This window comes from Crocodylus siamensis, chromosome 11 (genome assembly GCF_052110815.1).
Source record: "Crocodylus siamensis isolate JL-2025a chromosome 11, ASM5211081v1, whole genome shotgun sequence".
Classification (NCBI taxonomy): Eukaryota; Metazoa; Chordata; order Crocodylia; family Crocodylidae; genus Crocodylus; species Crocodylus siamensis.
This window is the reverse complement of record NC_143405.1, coordinates 22,887,718-22,908,034: the sequence shown is the minus strand read 5'-3', so window position 1 is coordinate 22,908,034 and position 20,317 is coordinate 22,887,718. Positions and strand designations below refer to the sequence as shown.

The following is a 20,317-nucleotide window of genomic DNA, read 5'->3' as shown; positions in this document are numbered from 1 at the left end:
AGAGTAAGAAAGGGAGGGCATTCTAGAGCTGGAGCAGGGCAAGGGTTGTGTGGCCACCAAGGGCATCACAGGTACCTCTGGAGTGTGAACCTAACCAGGGTAGCAAGGAAGAAGGGAAGGCAGCCAGCTGCAGAAGAGGACACAATGGAAATAGTCAGTGACTAGAACCAGAGGAGGAATGAAGGTGATATACAGAACACTCTGGCCCCTGACAGATGTTAAATTAAAGGCATAATGAGATCTGATGTGTGCTCCCAGCAATCATGCTTTCTATCATGCATGGCAGGAGACACAGTTGTGATGATGAGGCATCAGATCCCCTCACACCATGTTGCTAATACAGGGGAAGTCTCAACTAAATAGCACCTTGCGCTCCCCTATTTGGAAGCCCCAGTCAGCTGACGGGCACTCCCAACCAGAGAAGGAGATGGTAGCCAGAGGTTCCATACGTTCTTATGGAGGGCAGCTCCAGTCAGCTGACAGGCATTCCCATTACCTGGAGCACGCGAGTCTTGAAGAGCCTCAGTGTGCTCCAGAGACTGGGTATATTGGCCATATGTTCAGTTAAAGGTGTGATAGAAACCACCCACAAAATTATTCACATTTTGGGTGTCTCTACACATGCACTTTCTTCAGCCTAGATTTACTGTGCAATATGGTACTGCACGGTAAGTGTTTTTGGGTAAGTGTCTACATATGCAGGAATTAAGGAGCAGATTTGCTCTCAGACCTTGCAGTGACTGCAGGGCTTGGGCTGGGGGATAAGGGTCTCCCAGCCTCCTGCTTCCTGATCACAATGGCAGAGCGGGGGCGGGGAGATGAGGATCTCCCAGCCTCTGCTGTGTAATTGCAATCTAGGAGCCAGGGAGCTTGGAGCTTGCTGCTGCCAGGGCAGGGGGACATAGCTCCCTGCCCCCAGAAGCTGCCTGCTGCTGGGGTGGGCCCCACCACAAGAGCCTGGGCAGGGACTATCTCCTACCCCATGGTGGACCAGGAGCAGATTTGGCTCCCAGCCAGGCATCTACGTGAGTGCTCTGGCACCGTTACTAATGCCAAGTAAATTGGCTATTTGCATTTGCAGGTAGCAAATTTACTTGGGATTAGGGAGATTAACTGTGAAGTAAGCATGTGCATGTGTAGTAAGGCTGTGCGAGGCTTCGGATCGTGCTTCGGATCCAGAGAAGCTTCGGATGCTTTTGCATCTGAAGCAGCATGTCCACATCAAAGCACTGGTTTTGTTAGGCTTTCTGAAGTGGTTCAGAGCTTCCAAAATGCTTTGGAAAAGCTTCGGAGCCGCTTCAGAGATCCGGCCGTAGGGTATAATGGGGAATCAATGAAATATCTATAACTTTGTTGTTTTTTTGTCTGATTTGGATGAAATTTGCAGGGGTGGTAGCCTTTGCTGAGAGCATGAAGCCTGCCACATTTCAAGAAGATCAGTACAGGGATTCAGGGGGAACTGCACCCCAGATTCTTGAAAGAAAACTCATGTCACGTCTATGTGTTATAACACAGGGGTGTGAAAATTGTAGGGGTGGTAGCCCCTGGTGAGGCCACAAAGCCTGGCAAGTTTCAAGGAGATAGGTGCAGGGTTTTGGGGGAAACCGCACCTCAAGCTGCTGACAGGCAAAACTCGTGACACAGGTGTTTAGGTGCAGCGGGGTGGAAACTGCAGGGGTGGTGGCCCCTGCTGTGGACATGATGCCTGCCAGCTGTTGAGGAGATGGGTGCAGGGGGGGGTTCTGGGTTCTAATGTGTAGACCTATGCGCTTACTTCACAGAAAACTATGCTCATTTGCCGTTAAGCTTCTCATGTAGATATGCCCTTTGTATAATAACTTTATGGCTTATTCCATGTTTTATCATGCTATTAATTAATTGACTGTGTGGCCACATTACTACTTAAAGATGTAATTAGCCAGTTAATCACGTCTTAGGTGTAACTTCTGTCAGGGCTTCTCAGAGAGAGAACAAGCGACAGACTCATTTGTAGACAGAAGGCAGAATAGAAGTAATGGGATGAGGAATTTACACCACTATCAGGAGGAAGCAGATCTAAGTGGCTGAGATTCATTCTGAAGAATTGACAGGCCTGTCACCCAAAGTAGATCCAGAGAATAGAATGATAGGTTGCTGTCTGCTGGGTACAAGAATACGAAATACAGACACAATGCTGAAAAATGTCCTGATGGAGGCAAGAAAGAGCCGACTGCTGTTCCAACCTTGGAGAAGATGCTCAAAGAAGTGGAGGCCCAAGTGATCTTCTGTAGTATTCTTCCAGTCCTAGAGAAGGAAGGCAAAAAGGCACACAATATTCAGTGATGAAGATAAACAGATCTTTAAGGATTTGTGCTATCCAGAAGGTGATGCATTCCCTGGAATGCATTTGCAGAGAAAGTATACTTCTTGATGACTGGACTCTGTCCAAGTACCAGGAGAACTGGCCCTCAGGGACCAAAGCTGGCATGGCTGTTAGGAATATCTTTAAACTAAAGGAACAAGGGGATAAGTTGGGGAAAGGGTTGTGTATTCTCCATGACTAATTTTATTTTAGAGGAAGAGGAAAACCAGATAAAAGATAAAAGTGTCAGCTGGTAGGATGACAGCGAGGGAAAAAAAAGTTAGTATTAATGAAAATGCTAGTCAGGTAGACAATACATTTAGCCAAAGGATCATGCTGGGTCTGCCAGGGAACTGGGTGTGTGTAGTAAGAAGCAAATGAAGTGTCTATCCAAAGCCTAGGTAACAAAATAAAGTATTTGAACTGCTCATGCAGTGCACGAAGCCAGCTATCAGAAGAATAAGAGAAACAATGTGAAATAGCAGTCCTATCTAGAATACGGGCATAAATGACCTGTTCAGGGAAAAGAATCAAAGGTAAAGGTGGTAAGGTAGCATTTATGAAGACAAAATGGTAGACAGTAAAGAAATGGATAAAAGCTGTTTGGGTCAAAATCATTTCGGGGAACAATGATAAAAAAGGGTTCTATTGGGATAGTGCTGGGAGTCTGTTACAAACCCCCAACATTTAATTTGGATCTTGACTTCTGTAATGCTGTTAAAGAAAAAAATGCTATAAGGATTTGTATAATTAACTATATAATGACTCGAGGTAAATGCTACTGATAGTGGCATATATTTCCAGATATTCATATATATTAAGGGTATTTTAGAATAGCTGGTTATAGAAAATAATCTTGGATTGAGTGATCATGAATTGTTTCAAGTCATGTTGGGGACCTAATAATGAATATATTGCAGAACCAACTGGAGGAATAACTGGGCCCATCTGCAGATGCATTTTAATGTGCAGTAACCTATTTTATTATGCATTAAAGTGGCGCATAAAATGTGCTATTCCACTAATATGCAGTAAAATAGACTGCTGCACATTAAGCATTACCTAAAAAGTGTGAATTTGTGCTACTATACATGAGCATAGCCTAATACACATTCATTTAGTACCTCAGGGCGCTTATATGCAAGCAGCAAGGTTGCTCCAATGTGCTGTAATTACAGTGTGTAGGAGCAGGCTTGATTAATTGAGTCTGCTGAAGCATAGTAATTACCACAGACTTCAGTGTCTCATGTATCGGTGTTCCTGTGCCTAAAAATGGTAGTGAGGCACTTCAACTAAGGTTCAATGAGTTTTAGTTAAAGCAACGCTGCTGCCATTTTTAAGCATGGGAATGCCGCTACGCAAACCACTCCAAGCACTTTAATTAGAGCGGCTCTTGGACCTGCTCTAAAGGCACCCTCCTCCCTCCACTCTCAGAGCATGTGTATAAATGCCCTCACATTAGAGGTTGTAGCCATATTAGTCTAGAGGCAAAAAGAATCAGAACTCATGATAGAGGGGATATCTTTTATTAGATCACCTAGATTTTTGCAAAAATAATTCTTTAATTGTAAGCTTTCAGGCACAAGCACCCTTCTTCAAGCATAGGAGAAAAGATTGTAAAAGTTCTCCCTGGTTGAAATGAAAGTTTAGATTTCATAGAAGAGTTAAAGGTATGGTAAAATCCCCTGTTTGGAACAGTTCATTTTATGCAGGTGAGGTTCAGAGAAAAGTTGGACTAGTCTGTTTACCTCAAAGTTGTTTGGTGGCATGCATATTTACTGTGGTTATGATGTTTCATATTTTGCAGAAAAGTAAAAGGATGGAATGCTTTTCAGGGCAGGAATTTTTTATCTGGTGAGGTATCTCTAGGCAGTGTGATAATGCAAATTACCTCCAACAAAGGCAAGAGCAAGGTCTCAGGTTTCAGGTGGTAAAACTTCCTTCTTGTAAAATTATGAAGATTACATTTTTAAAAAAGGCTAAAATTTGAGTGTGTGGGGGGTAGAGAATGACGCTTTAATTAGAGCAGTTCCAAGAGCCACTCTAATTAAAGCTCTACTGCATCTTATGTATCAGCATCCCCATGCTTTAAAATGGTGGCAGGGGCGACTGAACTAAAGCTCGTTCAATGAGCTTTAGTTCAAGTGCCCTCACCACCCTTTTTAAGCACGGGGATGCTAATCCACTGGATGCAGGAGGCTGCTGGAGTACAGTAATTGCCACGCTCCAGCAGACTTGATTTAATTGAGTCTGCTGCAACACACTGGAATTCCAGCATGTTGGAGGAGTCTCTGTGCTTGTGTATAGGTGCCCATAGGTGCTTTATTTAATGCACATTAGAAAAAGTACATTAATGCACATGTAGATGCACCCACTGCCTCAGAAAAATAGATTAGGAATAAGGAAAAAGCCTAGAAGGAAAGTGTGGGGAAAGCATTGATCAGCAGAGCTGCATTGTACAGGTCAAGAAGTGAGAATTGCCAAAAGTCAAGCTGAGTTGGATCTTATCAAGAACAATAAACTGTACAGCAAAAAGTTCTTCATCTGTGTAAATGAAGAGAACAAAGAAAGAAAAGGGGCTGCCATACATTGAGACTGTGGCAGAGGGTAAACATAATTTATGTTTGTGCTGAAAACTAAATTCATACTAAATGAAAAATTAATACATTCGTTGCTTCCAGAAAGAATGATGTTGAGTTTGGGGAGCAAAAGCAAAATGAACAATGAGAATGAGGGTATGGAAAACAAATGGGGTAGAAACAAACTTCAAAGAATTTAATGGTCTTAAATTAAGGAGAGGATACTAGATCATCTCCTGGATTTCTGAAAGAACTGCCTCATGCAATCATACACCTGGTAGCAAAGTTTTTAATAAATTCATCAAGCCTGAGGTGGTGAAACGATAGCAGTTTTAGTGCCTGGACTTAAGAGGCCTATTAGTTTGGCCTCAATAATATAGAAGGCCTTCAGAGAAACTTTGAAGGAAAATGATGAAAGATCTGGAGGTAACTGGGAAATGAGATGAATTGTAATATGGGTTAATACATTGTCCACTTTTCTAAAAAAAGGGAAATGCAGTAGACCTTATCTATTGAGCTTTAGCAAAAAGCATTTGATATGGAGCTTCGTAAGAATTCTTTGCTGGCATTAATGAGCGCTCCAGCTGACCAACACTTTATTTGCTACTGTCATCAGCGCATACGCCCTAACAATCAATGCCAAGGAAGAATAGAATGAACAATTTTATGCTGACATTGATGGAATCCTGACCAACATGCAAAAGAGGATAAGATCATCTTTCTTGGAGATTTCAAGGTGAGAGTTGACTGGGACTTAAACATATGGAGGGACACCATTGGGAAGGAAGAGGTGGGCAAGGTCAATTCCAATGGCATCCTCTTACTCAGTAAATGTGCAGATAATTACTTTATCATATTAACACTATCTTTAGAGAACTCGACAGGTACAAAACAACATGGCAACACCCCTGCTCGAAACAAGGCACCTCCTTGACTTCATCATCATAAGAGTATGTGGTGTAAAAGACAAACACATATTATAAGAGGAGCTGATGACTGCTGGACTGATCATTGCTTAGTGAGATCCATCATGTCCATTAGAATTATGTTGAAACATCAAAATCAACCCAAATCAGTCCATAGACAGTACAACATCAAATGCCTTCAAACCCCTAGACACCGTGAAGCCTTCCAAACACATGAGAGAGAGAAATCCATGAGGCTTTATCACCTGATGCCATCAGGACTGATTTGATGAAAAAATGCTGAGCTCAAAGCCCTTCTTGATCAGAAGGGAAAATTTCATGTCACTGGCAAAAACTATTCTACATCTAGTGACAAACAGGAAACTTTTCAGTTGCTTAAAGGTGAGGCTCAGAGAGAGATTCAAGAAATCAAAAACAAATGGTGGGAAGAGAAGGAGAAAGAAATTCAACAATTTGTTGACAATCATGACATGCAGTGCAATCAAGGCTTTGTATAAGCCAAGCTCGTCTGGACTCATCCCACTTAGCTCTGAAGATGGCAGTACACTCCTCAAAGAGAACAAGTCCATCAAAAACCACTGGAAGGAGGACTGTCAAAAGCTCCTGAACTGAGAATAAAAGATGATGGATGAATCCATCCTACAGCATCCAGTAAGGGAAGCACTTGCCAGTCCATCAATCTCTGAAGAAGTTCACCAGGCAATATAAGGCAGATGAAAAAAAACAAAGCACCTGGCTCTGATGGCCTACCAGCTGAGGCCTTCAAAGTTGGTGGGAAAACTATGACCAGCAAGCCCCACACACTGTTTCTCAAAATCTGGAACACTCGGGAAGTTCCTACTAACCTAAAGAATGCCAATATTGTCACCATTTTTAAAAAGGCAGATAAGTCTGACTGTGGTACCTATCACCCACCTCTCCATCACTTGGAAGATCCTTGCCTGAATTCTGCTGAACCAGCTGCTCCCTTTTGCCAAGGAAATCCTTCCTGAGTCTCAGTCCAACTTCAAACCATCGAGAGGCACCATAGACATGATTTTTGCAGCCCAGCTGATCCAGAAAAAATGCCAAGAACAACACCAGGAACCATATATGTCCTGTATTGATTTGACGAAAGCTTTTGACTGTGTTAACTATGAGGCTCTATGGAAGATTTTATTGAAGTTTGGCTGCCCAGGAAAATTTATCACCATCCTAAGACTCCTTCATGACCACATAGATGATTGCCCCCATCCTATATAGTAGCTCTGCTATGGAGCCCTTTGCCAGTCAAGCAGGGCTGCAGGATCACACCAATTTTATTTTCCATCCTTCTTGCTGTCATCATGATGCTCATCCCTGACCATCTGCCACATGACATTGGATGGATGGGAATCTTTCTAATCTCTCCCACCTCTGTACCAAAACCAAAGTTACTTAAGCCTCAGTTGTGGAACTTCAGTATGCTGATAATTGTGCTGTTATTGCATCTACAGAGGAGGATCTACAAATGGCCCTTAACTGCTTCTCTCTAGCATACCAGTGCCTGGGACCTACCCTTAACATCGGAAAAACAAAGGTGGTGCTTTATCAGCCAGCTCCAGGCCAATCAACCCCCTGGGAAAGATCCTCACTGCTGCATAGGAGCTGGAGAATGTTGAACACTCTGCATACCTCAGCAGCCATCTCTCAAAGAAGGCCAATATCAAGGAGACCCAGTGTAGGAGCAAATGTGTCATATCTGCCTTTGGAAGACTGAATCATCATGCATTCAATGATCATGGCATCAGGACTTAAGCAAAGTTCCTATGATATAAGGCTGCGATAATCCCAATTCTTCCCTACAGCTGTGAAGCTTGGGGGACCTACAGGGACCACTTGAAAATCCTGGAACACCATCACCAGCTCTACCTCCAAAAGATCCTTGGCATAAAGTGGGAGGCTCATTGCACAAGTCCCAGTGTCTTCACTGACACTAATACTACCAACATAGAAACATTCACTATTGAACATCAGCTGTGGTGCAAAGGGCACTATGTGCACATGCCTAATGTACATTTACTAAAACAACTGCTATACTTCCAATGAAAGCAAGGACAAAGGACATATGGGGGCCAAAGGAAACACTTCAAGGACACCCTCAAGGTGAACATTAAGGAGTGCAGCATTGACACCACAAATTGGGAAAAACTATCCCAGGATAGAGCTACATGTTGACACCTTGTAAGAGAAGGTACATCTTACTTTGAGGAAAACCATCTTGCCCTGAAGGCAGAAAAATGACAGAAATGAAAAGGAAACAATACTGATAAATCCATGTGTGAGAGCTCCCCACCCCCACCTCCAACTCACCCCTTGGTACTCTCTCCTGATTCAACCCAGTACTCACCACCGGGGGCAGCAGTGAGCAACAGCTGCAGGGAGACACTGGGACAGCAGGTTTGGGCACAGCAGTTTCCAAGCTGCCTGAGCTTGCAAATCAGTGGCGAAAGAGGGTATGGCCGGATGGAGGCATGGGCTCTTCAAAAGGCAGCTGGGAGCACAGCTGGAGGACACCGAGGGAGAGAAGAGCACACCAATGGAGGGACACTGCCCGGAGAGTGCTGGGGAGCAGGGCACCAGGGAAGCTGCAGCGCGCCCAGGAGACACCCCAGAAGGAGAGTCAGGCCAGGCTGCTGGACATGATGAGGAAGCTCTAGCAATGCTTCTTAGACCCTTAGGAGAAGGTAGAAGCCCCACAGTGGGGCATGGTAAGAGCAAGGAGTGTGGTGTGGGCCCAGGATTGCAGCAGCATGGAGCCCACTGGGGTCCCATGAAGAGGGGCCGATGCGGGGGTCATGGTAGATGGTGGGGCAGGCAGTGGCACTGGGCTTCAGGCCTATGGTAGCCTGAAGCTGACCCACAAAGGAAAGCCGGGCAGAGTGGCCAAGGCCAGCAATGAGGGCAATGCCTGGAGAGGATGTGACAACCCAGCCTCAGGTCAGCCAGGGCCATGATGGGAAGGAGCAGGGGCCCATAGGAGGACCCCACAAGACAACCAAAAAAGGCACAGCAGGGAGCCACTGAGCCTAGCAGACAACTCTTAAATGGGGAGAGAAAGTCCCACTTGGGATCTGTCGCCTGGGAGGTGAGACCCAGGGTGCCATCAGCAGATGCTGTTTATTTTCTGTTCCATTGCAGGTATCCCTAAGTTACTTTTTCAGTCGCCAGTGGCATTATCCCTAAGTTCCTGTTACCTCAAGAGTGAGGCGAGTTTGGTTGCAAAGGCCTGAGTCCAACTCAAACAATGGCTTGTGGAGAAAAGATCGCCAGGAGGTCAGCACCCTCAAGAAGCAGGACGCCATAGGTGAGAAGACATCACGTACAAGCAGGACTTCTAGAGATCAAGGGTCATTTTGGCCGTGGAGGTGATAAGGGTGGGGTAAAAGGCAGGTTTGGAGCCCCACAAAGAAGCCCACATGTGAGATCTCATATACCATCTACAAGGCCTGTCTCTCAAGAGTAACATCAAAGGCGTGGCAGGAAACAGGACCAGCAATCAGATCATGTAGGTGGTGCCAAATTGGGATCCCACCCTGATGTCACGGGGGGTGGGGGGCAAGGCACCACTCAAGAAGAAGCCAAAGCCCTACAACACCTACCAGTGTTGCCATGGTCCAACCCTCCCTTTTACCACCACCTATGGCATTTACCAGACAGTCTGTGACTCTAGGATTCTTAGCTATCAGTGGACTCGTTTACAGCCCTTTACTTGACCTGTGGGGGTGATCATTCTTGACCGTGAGGGATCGCCAATGACATAAGAAATTATTTCGGCATTAGGATAAAAATTGTAAGATAGGTAAGGAACTAACTAAAGGAGATATTCCAGTAAGTAATATAATGTATTGGAAGGAAGCAATTAGTGGAGAACTGTGTTGGGATTGATCTTGTGTTAATATTTTTGTTAGTGACCTTAGCACATATAGTAAGGCTGCGCTGATAAAATTTGCTGATGACACAAATTTAAAAAGTGTTATTCGGCACAGAGGAGGATTGGGATATCACACAGGAAGAACTGGATGACCTTGAGGACTGAAGTAATTAAATGGGATGAAATTCAATGGTACAAAGTGCAAGGTCATGCACTTAAGAACTCATAACAAAAATTTCTTATAAATGGAACAGCACCAGGGTTCAACAAGTGGAAATGATGAAGAGGAGGTGAATATGGGCATACTATGAATATGGGCATACTAGTTATTCACAGAAATGGCTATCAGACACCAATGTAGTGTAGCCTTTAAAAAAGCAAATGAGGTCTTAGAATGTATTAGTTGAAATAGTAGAGATAAAGAAATATTAATGATTGTAGACAGCTCAGGTGAAACTTCATCTGGAAGACTTTATACCATTCTAGCTGGCTGTATTTCAGAAAAATGAACTAAAACTGGAACAGATATAGAGCAGGATTAATAGGATTACAATAGAAAAGGAGAGAAAAAAAGAAAAACTTGGTTTATGTAGCCCAGCAAGTAAAAGCTGGAAGGGATAAGATTGCTGTTTTTAAGATACTTCAGGGATAAACACTAGGGAGGGAGAAGAACTATGTAAAATCAGTGTTGGTACAACAAAAAATGTTTATAAACTGTTCATAAGCAAAGGTTAAACTGGAAATTAGAAGAAAGTTCCTAATAATCAGAGCAATCATGTTTTGTAACCTCCTTCCAAAAGAAGCAGCCTGCTGAAACCCTGCACGCTCCCCAGGAAGAGCTGGGGAAATGATCAAAGAGCTGGGGTATTGAACCAAGAGCTAGATGTTAATATCGGAACAGTCCTTCCCCCCCAGCTTTTCCCTTCCTTCTCCTTAGTTTCTGTTTAGCTGCAAACAAGCTGACTTCAAAACTTGAAACATTTCAAAACTTTTGAAATGTTTTGAGTGCCCTTGTTTCATTTCAAAGCTGCTTCAAAGCCTTTTGTTTCATTTTGATTTCACTGTTTTGAGCTTGAAACAAGTTGAAACAATTTCAAAATGAAATGCCCATCAAAATTTTGCACAGCCCTAATAGGCAGGTGTGGTTACCTTTCAGTGTCCATGCTTCCACATCTGTAAAAGTTTTGGAATCCAGTCCCCACTTATATGAAGCTGTAGCCTGTTTCTTCTTTAAGGGAGCAAGCAGCAGGAGAGGCAGCTTTCAAGTGTGGAAGGGGGTTAATTAGGGACTCATGGAACCAGCAGCGTGGCTTGAGCCATATAAGCCCTGGGCCTGAGAGTCATGAAGTAAGGAGCTCCTGGCAGCAGAGCAGCAGGTCCTTGAAGTGACTGTGGAACTGAGCAAGCACCTCTGCAGGCCTGGGAACAAGGGAAGGTACCCTGGCAGGTGGCTTTTGTTTTATGTTATAACCGAGAATGTTTTAGTGTCTGCCAGAGAGTGCAGAAGATTATTATTAAGTTGCACTGGTGGTTTAGCTGAGTCCTGCAATGGCAAGCTCAAGGCCTGCTTAAAGTGCTGGTAGCCCATAAGTGAGGCCCAGCAGGGAGTTCATGAGCCCAGGGGGTGGGGATCCAAAGATCCTGAGCCCAGGATCCAGGGAAGGGCTGGAAATAGGATCAGGAGAGCCATGAACCCAAGGCCAAGAGAGGGGTGGGGAATGTAATCGGAGGATCCCGAAGCACTAAGGAGAGCCGAGCAAGAGCAAGACCAAAGAAGATCTAAAGACAAGGAGAGTGCTTGAGCATGGTCCAGGAGCCAGAGACTTGGCTGAAAGTTGGACCAGAGGGTCCACAGGCACAACAGCTGGACCAGAAGGTTCATGAACCCAGAGAGGCTGTGCAGGTGGCCAGAGGGTGGGACCATGGTCTGAGAACATGGAGGGGCTGGCTGTGTGTGGGACCAGAGTTTCCAAGGCCCAAAGACGACTGAGCATGAGACCAGAAAGTCCAAGAGCCCAGGTAGCAGTTGCGTGTCAGACCTGAGGGTCCCAGAGGCTAGCTGTACAGGTGGCCAGGGGGTCTAAGAGTATTAAGAAGCTTGGAGAGGGGCTAAGTAGAAAAAAACATCAGGTGACATCATTCAACGATAACATCTGCAAGGCTTGGGGCATAGTGTAGTGGCTTAATAGAGGCATGCAATTAGCCCTTAAGACTAGATTTGCCCTGAAGAGGCATGGGCAGGCCTAAAGGGCCTATTGAGCGTGAGGGCTGAGTTGAAACTACTGAGGTTCAGGAGAAACCTGGTGGAGATTTGCCAGGACTGAGGCTCAGTAAGGCTTGTGGGAAGCCTCCCCTATTCAACCTTTAATAAGAACAAGGCATGGCAAGTAAGCACTCAAGGGAAGGCAACATTAGACTTGTAGCTAGGCAGCAGCTGCACAGCTACCAGGGGGTGTTACAGCTTCCCCTGGAGCTTGGACTTGCTAGAGAAGCATTTTGTGATCTGCAGATGGAAAATGCTGTAGGTGTCGAGCAATAGTAGAAGCAGAAGTAGAGCTACTGCAAATTCCATGAGAGAGTCTGTGGAATAAGATGAAGACTTGGGAAGCTAGGCTGAGCGAGGCATCTGCACTTCAGGGGTGCATCCAGACGAGTGCGCACATGCATGACCTGGTGGGGGGGAGATGACCTGGTGAGGGGGCTGCGGGTGCTCGACCACCTGGGTGACAGTGATCATCACCTGCTGGAATTCACTATCCAGCGCAAGGTGGCAAAGGCCTGCAGTAAGGCAGCAGCCCTAGATTTCAGGAGGGCAAACTTCAATGAGCTAAGGAGGATAGTTGGGGAAGCGCTGAGGTCCCAGAGGGGAGGGGAGCCAGGTGTCCAGGGAGAGTGGTTGCTCCTTAAGGAGACGATCCTCCAAGCCCAAAGGAAGGTAATCCCAACGAGGATCAAAGGGAGCAGGAGGGCATGCAAGCCTCCATGGCTCACCAAAAGCATCCAGGAATGTCTCCTAGCTAAAAGGGAGGCATACACCCAATGGAAAGAAGGGGACATCACCAGGGATGACTATACTGCAGTCGCTCGGGGATGTTAGTCTTACCTCGATCCTAGGCAAGCTGTTCGAGAAAATTATTCTGGCACACATCCAGGAGGGGCCAGCAAGGGACTGCATGCTTAGGGGCAACCAGCATGGGTTCATCAGTGGCAGGTCCTGTCAGACCAACCCTGGTGGCCTTTACGATCAGATCACCAGATCATTAGATGCAGGGGTAGCAGTGGACATAGTCTTCCTGGACTTCTGGAAGGCTTTCGACACTGTCTCTCACCCCGTTCTCATTAAGAAACTGGAGGGCTGTGGCATAGACACCCACACAGTCAAATGGGTCACCAACTGGCTGGAGGGCTGCACCCAGAGGATGGTAGTGGATGGGTCCTTCTCAACCTGGACGGACGTGGGCAGTGGGGTTCTGCAGGGCTCGGTCCTCAGGCCTGCACTGTTCAACATCTTCATCAGTGATTTGGACGAGGGGGTAAAAAGCATTCTGTTCAAATTTGCTGATGACACTAAGATGTGGGGGGATGTGGGCACACTAGAAGGAAGCAACAGGATACAATCAGACCTAGACAGGTTACAAGGGTGGGTGGACAAGAATAGGATGGGTTTCAACACAGACAAGTGCAAGGTGATGCACCTCAGGAGGAACAACCGGCGCCATACCTACAGGTTAGGGAGCTCCCCTCTTGTCAGCACGGAGGTGGAAAAGGATCTTGGAGTCGTCATTGACTCCAGGATGAACATGGGTCAGCAGCATGGGGAGGCAGTTAGGAAGGCCAACCGTACCTTGTCATGCATCCACAAATGCATTTCAAGCAGGTCAAAAGAGGTGATCCTCCCCCTCTATGCGGCATTGGTCAGGCCGCATTTGGAGTACTGCGTCCAGTTCTGGGTGCCGCACTTCAAGAGGGATGTTGACAGCATGGACAGGGTCCAGAGGAGGGCCACTCGCATGATCAGGGGACAGCAGGGCAGGCCCTATAAGGAGAGGCTACGGGACCTGAACCTGTTCAGCCTCCAAAAGAGAAGGCTGAGGGGGGATCTAGTGGCCTGTTATAAACTAGTCAGGGGGGATCAGCAGGCACTGGGGGAGTCCCTGTTCCCCCAAGCACTGCCAGGAGTGACCAGGAATAACAGTCACAAGATGGCAGAAGGTAGATTTAGGCTGGATATCAGGAGGTGCTACTTCATGGTCAGGGCGGCTAGGATCTGGAACCAACTTCCAAGAGAAGTGGTGCAGGCTCCTACCCTGGGGGTTTTTAAGAGGAGGTTAGATGAACACCTTGCTGGGGTCGTTTGACCCCAGTACTCTTTCCTGCCATGGCAGGGGGTCAGACTAGATGATCTACTCAGGTTCCTTCCGACCCTAGAAACTATGAAACTATGCCTCTTGCAGCATCTCAAAGCAGTTTGAGATGCTGCAAGAGGCACACTGGGAACAAAGTAATGTTCCCCACACTGCATATTTGCAGTGCAGGCTCTAAATGTGATACCTGGAAATCCAGGTATCAAAAAAAACCCCAAAACCCTACAGAAAGCCAGAGTGTTGCTATGATGCTTCTGCTGCCCCACCATGTGGGGCACACTCCCTTAGCATGCTGGGGTAAACAGAAGTGGAGCAAAGCTGTGGCATGACTGGGACCTGGGCCCTGTCCCAGGTAAGTTAGCAAGAATGTGGGGGTGGGAGGATTATGGGTGTGGGGAGGAGTGGGGGTGGGGTGTGTGGAGGGATGTGGGGTTTTGTGGGAGGGTTAGGAGGGGGGCTTGAGTGGGGGCTGCCACATGTCTGCCCTACCCCCTGTGGCATTGGTAGCAGCAGCCAGCTGGGCCATGACACGGCTGCATGCATAGCCTGCAGTAGCACAGCGCTGCCTGATGCAGGTTCTGTACATGCTGAACAGACCTGCCCCAGCCTGTCCCACTAGTGAACGGCTTTGGACAGAACCGGGAAAACTATGCGGTAGCTGGGAAGGCTGGGCCGGGTCCATTTTGCCTGATGTGGCCTCGATACATGCTGCACTGCACTGCCACAGGCTGTGCCCAGCTGGCTGCTGCCCCCAGTGCCACAGGAGGCAGGTGGGAAGGGCAAGTGTGTGGCAGCCCCCACTCAAGCCCCTCACACAAACCCACCCACAAACCCCACATCCTCTTACACCTCACACACCCGGTGGTAGCAGCCAGCCAGGCCATGCCCAATGCAGCGCTGCTTCACCCGCAGTCTGTGCTTGGAGAATGGGCCCAGCCCAGTCTGGCCCACCCCTCTAGCATGCCTTTGGACAGGAGTGGGATGGCTCCTGCCACCACCCATGGATCCTGTCCAAAGGTGTGCAGTAGTGAGGTGGGTCAAGCCAGACCCATTCTCCATGAGGGTCAGGAGGTGACGCGCAGCTGCAGGGCTGTGCTGATATCCAGTCATAGTCCTGATGGCCTGGCAGGCTGCTGCTGCCAGTGCCAAAGGCTGTGCACTGCAGCAGGGGGTGGGGGGACAGGTGTGTGGCGGCCTCCCCCCTCAAACCCCGCATCCTGACCCACACACCCCTCCACCCCCATCCTGCAAACCTCACACCCACCCACATCTACCCTCACATCCACCTACACACTGAACATCCCCCCACAACACCTTCCCACCCCCTCCTGCAAACCCCACATCCTCTCATCACACACCCAATGTGCCCAGCTGCCAGACAGGGCAGGAGCTGTGGCTGCAAAGGCAGCTGTCCCCACATCCTAGTTAGTGAAGGGGTTAGAGGGAGCTCTAATTTTTCTATGATAAGAAAGCGAAAGCAAACTTCAAACCATATGGATCTTTGGACTTTATTTTTTTATGATGATAGGTGCACTGGTAGGCTTCCAAATTGCTTTAAAATGGTAAATATATCAATAAAACATTGCTCAACTGATCTAGTGGTTTTTGTTATAATTGTCAAAGAACATGGATGTTGGGGTAATTTAAAGAGTGAATTTGGGATTTTTTATCAGAGAATTTGCAGTTTTTAAATAGGGAACATCAGGATTCCTGCTAGTGAGGCAAGTGGCAGGACCCAGGCAGAAGTGCCTATTCAGGGCTGGCACCCAGGACCCACCTGGTGGGCAAATGGGGTGGCTGACCTCCTGGCCATTTGAGGCCAGGAGGACATGCTTTGACAGTTCAAAGCAGACCACCACACTGACGCAAGGAAGCTGGTACATTCAGTGGTGGAGGGGGAGTGCTGAGCGGCCAGATGTGAAGGCAGTGCGGAGTTGCCTGGCTCCACAGGGCCCCCCAAAGTGTGGGGCCTGGGGTGGTCACCCTGACTTGCCACACACCCCAGGGACAGCCCTGGGGACAGTACATCCTAAGCAGCAGATAATGATCCCTGTTCCAAGTAACACAGTTGGTGAACAGGACAAGGACAGGTCTCTTGCAAGCTGAAGCCATTTGGAGTTAAGAATACTTAGCACTTCACAGGACACAAGGAGAACAAGGAAAACAGATTCAGGTTGTGTCCAGGGCATGTGTGGGAGCACGGGAGAACATTACCTAGGGAAATCTGTTTGTTTCTGCTTTAATGCCCATGTTGCACTTCTGCTTAGTATTTATTTCTTTGAAGTGCTTTCTGTTTGACTTCTGAGTAGACTCAACTTATTGTGGTCCACCCTGATTCTTGTCTTGGTACCAAGGCAAACGTTATATGCAAAGCAGCCAACATGTCCATTAATAGCTGATATGTGCTAGAGGGAGAAAAGCTATCAGAGAAAGTGGCTACCAACATGCACTTACCTCCCTCCCAACCCAAGCAACCTTGGGTGGGTTTCAAGACACAGTGGGAAAGTGAGCTAGCAGCCTTGTTTCTCTGCAGTGAATTGAGTCATGTTGGCCCAGATCCTTTTCTGCAGCTTAGACACCCAGAGATAGTTCCACTTATCCCAAAATAATGCATCTTGCTCAGAGTCCTATTTTTCCACCTAGGGAAGCATATGATTTTCTCAAGAGGCAATTAAATGCCTCTCCAGAGGCGGATCCTGTTCCACCCGGGAAGGTGCATAACTCTTGTCTCACAGTGGGCTGCTGTGGGTACCTTCTTCAGGTCAGGATCCAGCCAGCTATGACTTTGTTAGAGGGGATACATCTGTTTGCTTGAAGAGTGTTGAACTGACAGGCAGCAGTGTTGACTTCAGTGTTCCTGCCTTTTGCCCAATAGCCTAATAGCTTACACCCTTGCCTAAGAGGTGGAAAACCTGGCCCTGGTCAGCCTCAAGGAGTTTGAACTCCCATTTTGCATTTCTCAGGAGAGTGCTCTAACTTCAACGTTTTGGGCTGGGCAGGATGGAGAAGAGCCTCCCATTCCTCCTATTGAATGTTGCCTTCTGTGCAGTGAGCAATGAAAGTATCACGAAAGCAGAAGGAGAGCAGTCAAGAGAGAACCTGATTTTGTGGTCCAGTGCAGTAAGCACTGCCATGGAAAAGAGAGAGCCCTGGCCCAGTGCATTTTGCCTGACTTGCTGGTTAAAATGGATATCTTTTTGTTCCATGTTACAGATCCTATGTGTGTTCTGTCTGGGTTCCAGAAGTTGAGGAGTTTTTTTGTTTAGGTGTCACTGTACCTGTAATTATTAGACAGCAGAGATTTGATTTGGGAGTTTTCCTCACACAGTGGCTTTAGACTGGAGGATATCTGTGACTTGTCCTCTCTGAGAAGACTTAATACTTTTTATTTATATTTAAAATATTTCCTCACCTGCCTGGCCAAATAGAATCTGTTATGCCTGGATGGAAATATCTCAGTTCCAGTCTAGATTAGAGAACTTGAGCAGCAATGAGCCCTTTTTCAAAGAGCTGTCTTGGTTGGTTGAAAAGACTAAGCTTTCATCTTAAGTAAGTAAGAACAGAGCAAGTCCTCAACACTTCTTAGAGAAAAGGATGCTTCAAGATACTCATAACCTATAGAAAATCTCTCTTTCTCCTGAGAGGTTCTACAAACTCTCATATCATGGTCCACGTAGCATGTAACTGAAAGCAACTAAAGCACACAACTGATCTTTTCTTTCCTTCTGTTTTCCTCTGCTATTCTTCTCTCTCTCATCCTTTTTTTCCATTTGCATAAGCTAAATTGATGTAAGACACTACTAAACTAGTAGTAAGTTCACGCTGATTTAAGTGCAGGTCTTTAGTGTGTAGACAGGTCCTTACTTCTCTTCCTGAACTGGTGGAGAGGAATAAAACAGTTCTGAGCTTCACCTTATACAGCTGTTTACACCAATCAAAATGGTAATATTTTGTATGGGTATGAAAAATTAACTGCCCAAGGCACAGAGCAGTAGATAATCAGGTTCAAAGTCAGTAGAGGTTATGATCTCCTGGTCTTTTGAGTTAATAACTGTTATCTTCTGTTTATGCACATGACGTTCTGTATCCTTCCAGTGTATAAGTGACTATTTTTAGCTTGACTCAGACTGCTCTGGCATCATCCTCATTAATTCCTTATAAAGCTTTAAAAGTAGAAAAGAAAATGCTTCAAAGGAACCTCAAAAGTTTAGGATCTGTTTGGGGCTCTACATTCCTAAATCTGCACCCACTGAAGTAATGAGCAAAACTCCCTTTGATTTCAGAGGTGCAGTACCTGCTCTGTGGGGATATTTTGAGGAGAAAACTTAAGGTGATCTTTAGGAAAATGTAATTGCTAGAGGTGCACCAATACATTGGTCCCATATTGGACTGGTGCCGATATAAGGAAAATCAACAGTATTGGCAATTGGCTTTTTTTGGCTGATGTGGCCGATAACTGCCCAGTGCATGCATGCAGCTGCAGTACAGCACACAGGCAGCCAGGAGTGCAGCCCGGAAGTTTGGAGAGTACCCAGGTCTGGCTGGTAAGTCTGTTGTGGGAGAGGAGAAGGGGTGTGGGGGGGGGCATATCGAGGCACCTGCAGCGAGGGAGGGAATGGATCAAGGGCTGGGGCTGGAGCAGGTGCTGCCCAGCAAGGGTGGGGTGTGGGACAGTTGTAAGCAGCTCCTCCAGGGGGAGGTGGGGTGGCTACTGCTGCTGCATGCACCCCAGGAGGACGTGGGGGGGTGTGCCCCCCTGATCTGTGTGCAGGGCAAAGGCAGGCTGGGGCTGGGGCTGCGCCAAGCTCTTCCAGGGTGGGGGACCTGGGGCAGGCAGTAGTAGTGCTGGGAGAGGGGGTTATGGGGGGCTATGGGAAATTTGGGGGTATCTGCAGCCCACCTGTAGTCCCCCTCCCAGTGCTGCTGCTGCCTGCCCCAAGTTCAGCCCAGCCCCGCCCCACGCCCTGCTGGGAAGAGCTCAGCACAGCCCTGGCCACAGCCCACAGCAGCAGCCTGCCCTCACCCCACCTATAGATCCAGGGGCACACGCCCCCCCATGCAGTGGGAACTACCCCTTCCTGTGCCCCCTCTTTGGGTCACTTGTGGCTCTGTCCCATGCCCCACTCCAGATGGGCAGTGCCTGCCCCTGGCTCAGCCCCAGCCCCACTCCCTCTCTCACCACAGGAGCCTCAATCTGCACCCCTTTCAAGCCCTTTCCCTCCCTCCACCCCTTCTGCCACAACAGACTTACCAGCCCAACGCTGGTCTCCAAGCTGCTGGGCTGCATATCGACAATCAGATCCGTATCGGCCGATATGGCTCGTCAAAAATTGGCCATCAGTATAAGTGCAAAAAATCTCAGTGCATCCTTAGTAATTCCCTTATTTCTGCCTAAGGCCCCTGCAGTTTAGTAGCTTGTATTTCTGCAGGGTATTAAAGCTTACTGCACAGGCTGATCATAGCTCCTGAGTGTCCACAGCCACAACTTGCCATTAGTGGGGGCTGCAGGTGATCACTATGGCTAGGGACAGACATTACACATAAACCGGTTTAAGTGATCAGAAACTAGTTTAAACTTGTAACAGAACAGATGTTCAGTGCACATAAGCCAGTCTGAAAATGGCTGAAACTGGTTTGAGATAAAACCTGGTTGAATGTAGTAACAGACTTAACAGATTTGAGTCAAACCAGTTTATGTATTGTCCCAGACCCCTTCTTGGTTTAAGTTAAACCAGAGTCCCACAGTATCCCAGATGCTTTGCAACACTGGGCAGGGCTCTGATCTCTGCTCCAGCCCAGCAGGGCTGGCCTTGCCCCTCTGCACCCTAGCTGGAGCTTTGGCAGAGACTGCTTGTACAGGGTGTATGCCTGGCTTCCCCCTGCTCCCCCCAGTTGCTCTCTGCTCAAGCAGGGATTCCCCTGTCTCCTCTGCCTTACACAGACACCTCTCAGCATTAGCTAGCATACCACATGTTGCCTACAGTCTGTGCTATGGAAGACAGGACAAAAGGAAGACATGACAGTGTCGGCTTAGGGCTTTTTGGAGCTAATTTACAGGAAGCTGGTAGGGGTGTGCGAAGCGGGCCCTATTCAGTTTGGATTTGGATTCAGCCTGAATCAGAGACAGTGATTCAATTAATTGATTCAGATCACTGTCCCTGATTCAGTTTGGCCAAATCTGAATTTGAAGATTCAATGCTGATTCGGAGAATCAG

The 20,317-nt window shown here is 47.3% G+C and overlaps 1 protein-coding gene across 10 annotated transcripts in view; it reads left to right on the top strand.

The window, feature by feature from the left end:
• The window catches only part of HEMK1 (HemK methyltransferase 1, mitochondrial release factors N(5)-glutamine), a 156,480-nt gene that overhangs the window by 65,936 nt on the left and 70,227 nt on the right, over positions 1-20,317 (top strand). For 4 of the 10 annotated variants that reach the window (XR_016438467.1, XR_016438468.1, XR_016438469.1 and 1 more), the window contains exons 13-14: positions 5,537-5,656; positions 9,006-9,171. The exons of 2 other annotated variants lie outside the window; for them this stretch is intronic. Coding sequence is in view for 4 of the 8 variants with exons in the window: in XM_090021814.1 (XP_089877940.1) it covers positions 12,804-14,096 (1,293 nt within the window). In the remaining 4 variants the exon portion in view is untranslated. Of the gene's footprint in view, positions 1-5,536; positions 5,657-5,792; positions 15,985-20,317 lie in introns of those variants that run through there. 4 more of the 10 variants (XM_090021814.1, XM_090021811.1, XM_090021815.1 and 1 more) reach the window with 2 other exon arrangements.